This window comes from Gambusia affinis, linkage group LG01, assembly GCF_019740435.1.
Source record: "Gambusia affinis linkage group LG01, SWU_Gaff_1.0, whole genome shotgun sequence".
NCBI lineage: Eukaryota > Metazoa > Chordata > Actinopteri > Cyprinodontiformes > Poeciliidae > Gambusia > Gambusia affinis.
In genome coordinates, this window is record NC_057868.1 from 34,901,060 (window position 1) to 34,908,090 (window position 7,031).

Genomic DNA, 7,031 nt, shown 5'->3' on the forward strand with positions numbered 1-7,031 from the left:
TTTATTATTTCAGGACTGATTATGAACAGAAAGTTACTCTGGTCTAATCCAAAAAAAGCTTAATTGGAAAACTGTATTTTTCCACCCCAAAATTTCCATGGTAACCATTCAGTTCTTCCTTCATTCTGAGCTACAGAAACTTTCCCCAAACTCCTTCAAACTAGCCAGAAGCAATTAGCAAACACCTGGTGGAGCTGGGCTCATTATAGGAGCTACTTCTTATTGAAACTCTGGTAAAAAAAAAAAAAACGTGGCACCTTTATTAAAGAGTTAATAAAGGAGCCACGTTAATGACTTCCTGAAGGCAGAGTTTCAGAAACAGGAGTTTTTAAAGAGGCAGAAACCCAGTTTTTAAAGGCGTTATATACAAAATTAAATATCAAATGTCTGGTTTTCCCTCCTGGAGCTGTTGCCTCCACCACCTAATCTCAGGTAAGCAGATTATTCATGGATTTTTTATCCAATTTAAGACAAGCTTCACCCAATCTGTTGCAAAACAATCTGAGTCATTAAAGCATCAAACAAAGTTTTAATTTAGACTTTACTGCCTCCTGGGATGAGGACAAGTTAACATGGAGTCATGTCTACAGATGAGATCAGCTGAGACTGGAGCAACAGTTACCACATCAGGTCTTTAAGTAACAGAAACTAAGCAGCAACAGGTAAATAAATAGGTATAAATAATAGTGTTAGCCTTCTTTAAAGAGAATTTAGTCCAAACTCATGTCTTCGTCGTCGTCGTCTTTCTTGTCTTTGGAGTCGCTCTCCTGGTCTGACTTCGTCTCCGTCTCCATGGCTTTGGCAAAAGCCTCCACATCTACAAGAAAACGTGAGCAAATAGTATTAATTTAAATAAAACATCTTGAATACGAGGTTAAAACACTGAACTAGGACTAAAACAATTCAGGAAAAACGAATGAGTTCAAACATTCTCTTCTATCAACCATAATGAGTAAAACTAGCATTTCCCAGACTAGCATCTTTCTAACTGTTTGGCCAGACAGAAATTTAAAGGGGAGCAGCAAAAGCAAATGAGAGCAGCGCTCGTCAACAGCAACTTGTTACTGTGGAATATCGTCTCTGCGGCCCAGAAAATGAGCTGTTAGCACATCATGTCATAAAATAACTGTCTTCAGTCAGAGGCCTCTTCTGATTTGTTGCAAAACACTGACTGCTAGTGGAGCTTCTTCCTGCCAGCAGCATCACCATCTGCAACAATCCCTTTAGGATAACAAAGTATTTTATAAATTTATTATAAATTACCTTATTCATAAATGAACCAATGAAAGGTGCATTAAAGTTATTATTTTTAAAAAAACTTTTAATTTGAAAAACAACCCTGATCTGAAAGTATAATCTAATTTGTTTAATATGACTCTTTATACGAGTCTAATGTTAAGTTTCTCCAGAAATGACCAAAGTGCACCGTCATTGTTGATGCTTCAGCACCAACCAGCAGGTGGTGCTAGTGTAGCATAAAAATAAATGAAGACCAAACAAACGAAACAAAAAAAACACAGTAAGTACTAGAAATATTGTAGTGATATCAGATTATTCAGGTTAAGGAAATTGTTAAATTAATGTTTTAATGTAAAATCCTAATTTGCAAAAAATTATACATGTTAATCGTTTTGTTTTAGAGTAAAAATTACAGTTTAATCTAATTGGAAACATAAAATCATTTGGAGCCATGACTCACTGTATTACTTTTTGAGCGGGGGTGTTCAAACTGGGGGCCGGGGGCCATTTGTGGCCCCTGGACTGATTTTGTGCGGCCCCACTGACCACAATTCAAGAATAAATCAGGACAAAACTACAAGTTTTAAATTAAAATCTACTTACAAAAATGATCACAAAGTGACTATTGTTTCTGATTTCTTTCCATCGTCATGGCAACAAGGACCAAATCTACTCATCGACTCTAAATTACACCTAAGATTTTGGAGAACATTGAAAAGTTTGGTTTAGAGACTGACCTCCTTTATTGGCAGCATCTACAGCCTCAGCTGGGAGACCAAACTGGTTCATCAGAGGCCCCAACTGGCCGGACGCCAGAGCGCTGCTGAACATGCTCATAGCCTGAACAGAGACACAAAAACCAAACACAAATATCAGAGGTGAACAAAAACGAGCAGAGCTCGGGGTTTGAATTCCTGATCGGACTCTTTACGTTTGTACCTGCTGGAACTGAGGCGAGCTGAGCGTGTTGTGCAGCTCCTCTGAGCTCTGCGGCAGCGACTCGCCGGACGGCAGGTAGGGCGTCAGCCTCTGCTGCACCTCCGGGTTGGCCAGGATGGGAGCCATGACCTCAGGGGTCAACACACTGGCCAGGTCCACTGCAAGAAACAAACACACCAAAACTGGTCTTTATCTTTTTGTGCAAGACATTGGCAGCAAAACCTTTAGAAATGGATGGATGGTCAGATAATTGGATGGATGGATGGATGGTCAGATAATTGAATGGATGGATGGATGGTCAGATAATTGGATGGATGGATGGATGGTCAGATAATTGGATGGATGGTCAGATAATTGGATGGATGGATGGTCAGATAATTGGATGGATGGATGGTCAGATAATTCAATGGATGGATGGATGGTCAGATAATTGAATGGATGGATGGATGGTCAGATAATTGGATGGATGGATGGATGGTCAGATAATTGGATGGATGGTCAGATAATTGGATGGATGGATGGTAAGATAATTGAATGGATGGATGGATGGTCAGATAATTGGATGGATGGATGGTCAGATAATTCAATGGATGGATGGATGGATGGATGGATGGTCAGATTATTGAATGGATAGATGGATGGATGGTCAGATAATTGAATGGATGGATGGTCAGATAATTGGATGGATGGATGGTCAGATAATTGGATGGATGGATGGATGGATGTTCCCCTCCTCACCTCCCTGGCTGCTGGCCGGGACGTTCATGGTGGCCAGGATGCTCTGCAGGTCTCTGAGCTGGATGGGCTGCGTGGGATTGGCTGCGGCTGCAGCAGCGGTGGCAGCAGGGATTGAGAGGGTGGAGGTTGTGGGGGAGGGTGAAGACGTGGCCAGGGGGGTGATGGGAGTGGTGGGCACCTGGGTGGAGCCCAGCCGGCTGGGGGTGGAGGTGGAGGTTGGCGTGACGGCGGTGGACGGACTGTAAAACAGGAATCAGATCAGAGTCCGTCTCCGTTGGCAGCTGCTTCTATAATGAAAACACACGGAGGCACCTGGTGGTGGAGTTGCTGACTGCAGGAACGCTGCTGCTGCTGCTGCTACTGCTGCCCAGGAGGTTGGCCAAGCCCGGCCCGGCCAGAGCCCCCAGACCGCCTGACATCAGGAGAAACACACATTACCACTATGGCTGAAAGTTACCAATTAATTCATCTAAACTTCATCAAATGAGCGGCCATTTTCTTAAAAACCTGAGCTTTCCATTGCACCAACAGGGCCGGCCAGCTTTCCAAAACACAAAGTGCTACATTTTTCAAAATATGCTAAATAAAAAAAGAAATTGAACACTATTTTGTGTTAGATGTATTAAAAATCAAACTGAAAAATAAAAAACAGGAAATTGTGCTTTTCTCACATTAATGTAGAAAAATGAAAAGATGTCCATTCAGAAGCACCGTCTGTTGTTGCTCTTTAAAGAAAGTTAAAACTTCGGTCCATGAAGTGAATTAACTCACAAAAATCGTGTTTTTCTCCCCACCATGTTTCCATCTTTCTTCGTTACACCTTTTCTTTCATCACGTCGTCTTCGTAGCAAATCGGTTATTATCATTGATAAAAGTCGACGGGGTTCCGACAGGCAGCTCAGCTAAATGAGCGCCATTAAAGATGATGACTTAATTAATTTGTCGAGTGTTTATATTTCGAAACAGAGCCGCATAATGTGTAATTTTCCTCACACCGGATTCTGTTCGGACCGTTTCTTTTTTCAGTCACAGCATGGAGTCGCCACCATCTTTAATGTGCATCACGGCTGGATGACCAGCGGTGCCCTCTGCTGGATGGCGGCCAAACTACAACACTAAAAATACCGTCTAATCGGACTTCATTAGTAATTTAATCTAATAAACAATTAAATGACAATTAATTATAAGTTTATTATTTACATCCCTAATTACAACACATTATCTCCACACTGCTGCCTTCACGTACCGATCCCACCCAGTCCAGTTGGTCCGATGAGCTGCATGAGCTGGTTGTGACTCATGTTGCCCAGAAGGCTCTGCAGACCACCCTCACCTTTAGAGGAAGAGAAGAAGGAATGATAATCATGCAGAACTGAGGTTTTATCCTCACAAAGTTTAAATATTGGCGTATTCTACCTCCCAGTGCAGACAGGTCGTGACCTCCGCTGCCGCTGCTGCCCAGAGCGCCTGGGATGGGCGGGTTGTTCAGGTACTCGTTCACTTTGCGGCAGTACTCGTCATCCTTATCGTTTTTCGGTTCCTGAAAACAGAGAATAATAACTAACACACCATAAATTTTAAGTAACATTCATTGCTGTCATAAAAGCATACACAGCTTTTGAATTTTAATGTGTCTTATTTGGTTTCCATGTGGCAAATCTATGCAGAGTGGATCATAGTTAAGTGGAAGAATGACCATCAACAATTTTTTAACAAAAAATATCTGAAAAGTGTGATGCACATCTGATTAATCCACCCTTGTATCTATTATTCTATTGATTAATTGATTAATCAGATAGAAAAAAACACAATCTGCAGATCTTTCATTTAATCAGTTAAGCTTTTTTTATACAATACTAGTAATATATAAAAAGATTCAAATAAACAAATAGTTCAATTTATTTTTTAATGAAGAAAATAAAATTTTTATTGCTGAAAAAGCAATAACTCAGCATTCATTTAATAAATCTGAGCCTGGTGAAGCTAAAACTATGCAAGTAGAGGAGATTTGACTAAAACATATTTACAGTTTTGGCTTTTTTGTGTCGGTATACTCAAGTTAACAATTAATTGATTACTAAATTAGTTGACGATTATTTCAATAATCAGTAAATCACGATTATTGCTATTAATCGTTTTTGCTATTCAAAGAATTAGCTCTACTTTTAGTGGAAATGCCAAATAGCATGAAACAACCTCCAGACAGTCTGTGGAGGACGATTGTTGCCAAAAGTGTTCCAAAAGGAAATTAATGATAAAGTCAATAGAGTTTGATGAGTTTTGGCTTCAAACCTGCATCCAGAAGAAGAGTCTCTTAGAGCCGGCTTTAAACTTCAGCACATAAACCCGCCCGGTGGTGCACTGGTTGACCCGTTTAAACTCACAATCATCAGGGAAGATAATCAGGTCCTAAACGGAGGAATCAAGGTGAAATTAGAAAACCCAGGTGCAGGTCAGTTTGGTTAAAAAATCCACTCTGTCACCTACATCATCCACATTCCCGGTGGTGCGATCCTTCCAGCAGAAGTGGATGAGGGAGTCATCCGTCTGCTGGATGTAGACCTGACCTTTACGCTTGTCGGGGGTCACCGTGCTGCCCTTCATCGTCATCTTACCGGCCCGAAACTCCACCAGGTATTTGCTGGAGGAGCCGCGGGAGCCGGACACCAGGCTGGGGAACAGAGCGCCAGACGCCATGATGAGGAGGACAGTCTGCTGCAGGAAGAGAGACACAAACATCTGTAAGGTGGTACGACTCCACAGTTCTGCTCGGAGGTTTGCATGAACTCGGCATCGACGTGGACGTCTTGAGATTTTGTGAGGGTTTTTTGCAGGCTTGCTGTATAATAAAACTACAATGGTGTTTTAGCCATTGTGGCTAGAAGAAAATGAGAAAATGTCCACCTATAAATCACAAACATTTTCTAGAAAAGACAAAAACTTTTGACTTTGAAAAGTCAAAAAAAATTTGCTGGGAAAAAACTCAGGAATGTTTGAGGGGAAAAAATTCTAAATTTCTGAGTTTCAAAAGTTGCAGATTGTCAAAAAAAAAAAAAAAAGCCCAGAAAACAGTCAAACATTTTCAACTTTTCAAACTAGGAAATTTTCTTGTTTGTTTTTCCCTAAAAAAAATTTAAATGAATAATAATAATAATAATAATAATAATAATAATAATAATAATAATAATAATACATATTCTGACATTAATCTGAGTTTTCAAACTGAAATTTTCTTGTTCTTTCTAGGTAATTTATTTTTTCTAAATCATAAAAATGTTATTTTTTTGCCATCAACAAGAAAATAAAATTTTGGCAAAAACGTACTCCTCTTTTTTCTATGTAAATTGGCCCTAATGTCCCGTTATATGAAGCAAACATATAAAATAACTGGTGCAAATTTTAATTTCTCCAGTCCGTGGATGGATATTTAACCTGAGGAAATATCCTATTATCTTTATATCGGTAAAATGAATTTTGCATGCAAAATACTAAGATCAAGTCCTCTGAATGAGATTCAAGCTGTAAGATTAAAAATGAAAATAGGTTTGTTATTAAAAAATATAAAAATACTTCTGATGGTTAAAGTCTCACGTGTTTTGTTTCACAGCCTCCTATAAAAAAAACCCCACTTTATCTTGGTCGGACTATTCTGTGGAAACTGATGAGTGTGAATCCAGCTGGAACCAGACTTGTCCCAGTCCTCCCATAAAAACAGATGAACTGGAGCGGAGTCCTGCCGCAGACGGACCGCGGACATGACTCTGCATCCTGCATACACAGGTCTGTTTGCAGCTCCGACCCGTCACCGCTCGGCTGTGGCTTCACATTTCATCCCCACCGACTTACCATGCAGCCAGAGCCGGAATTTAGACCAGAAACCCGGACAAAAACACCATTTATACTCACATTTCTGTCGGAATTATCCTTCAGCTGCAAAACCACCGAAGTCTGCGACGCCTGTTGTGATTGGCTGACCAGCGACGGAGCTTCGTTCTGATTGGCTCAACCGAGCGTCAACGTGAGGGCGTTTAAATTTGCTGCGCAAGTTCGGTAGAGATAACAGCGTTTGGTTGACACATCAAACTAGAAGACGCAAAAGTAAATCAAATTAATAT

At 40.4% G+C, this 7,031-nt stretch overlaps 1 protein-coding gene across 2 annotated transcripts; it reads right to left on the minus strand.

The window, feature by feature from the left end:
• Positions 1–512: 512 nt before the first annotated feature.
• On the minus strand, positions 513–6,926 carry LOC122838734 (proteasomal ubiquitin receptor ADRM1-like). Of its 2 annotated transcripts, none has more exons than XM_044129643.1 (10): positions 6,823–6,926; positions 5,404–5,631; positions 5,209–5,325; positions 4,333–4,456; positions 4,163–4,249; positions 3,229–3,328; positions 2,917–3,155; positions 2,179–2,336; positions 1,977–2,079; positions 513–817 (listed from the first exon to the last, which is right to left on the minus strand). In XM_044129643.1, the coding sequence occupies exons 2-10, from the start codon at positions 5,611–5,613 to the stop codon at positions 711–713; spliced, it is 1,245 nt and encodes a 414-aa protein (XP_043985578.1). In that variant the 5' UTR covers positions 5,614–5,631; positions 6,823–6,926; the 3' UTR covers positions 513–710. The 2 variants fall into 2 exon arrangements, with proteins under 2 accessions (XP_043985578.1, XP_043985587.1); XM_044129652.1 differs by having other exon boundaries at positions 5,404–5,628; positions 6,823–6,906.
• Between the last annotated feature and the right edge of the window lie 105 nt (positions 6,927–7,031).

Bases quoted from the DNA above. Each gene is read 5' to 3' on its own strand.
- LOC122838734 (XM_044129643.1), bottom strand. From the start codon at position 5,613: ATGGCGTCTGGCGCTCTGTTCCCCAGCCTGGTGTCCGGCTCCCGCGGC. The intron at 4,457-5,208 runs GTTTGAAGCCAA...CTCTGTTTTCAG, and splicing joins GACTCTTCTTCTGGATGCAG to GAACCGAAAAACGATAAGGA. The intron at 3,156-3,228 runs GTGCCTCCGTGT...CCTGTTTTACAG, and splicing joins GTCAGCAACTCCACCACCAG to TCCGTCCACCGCCGTCACGC.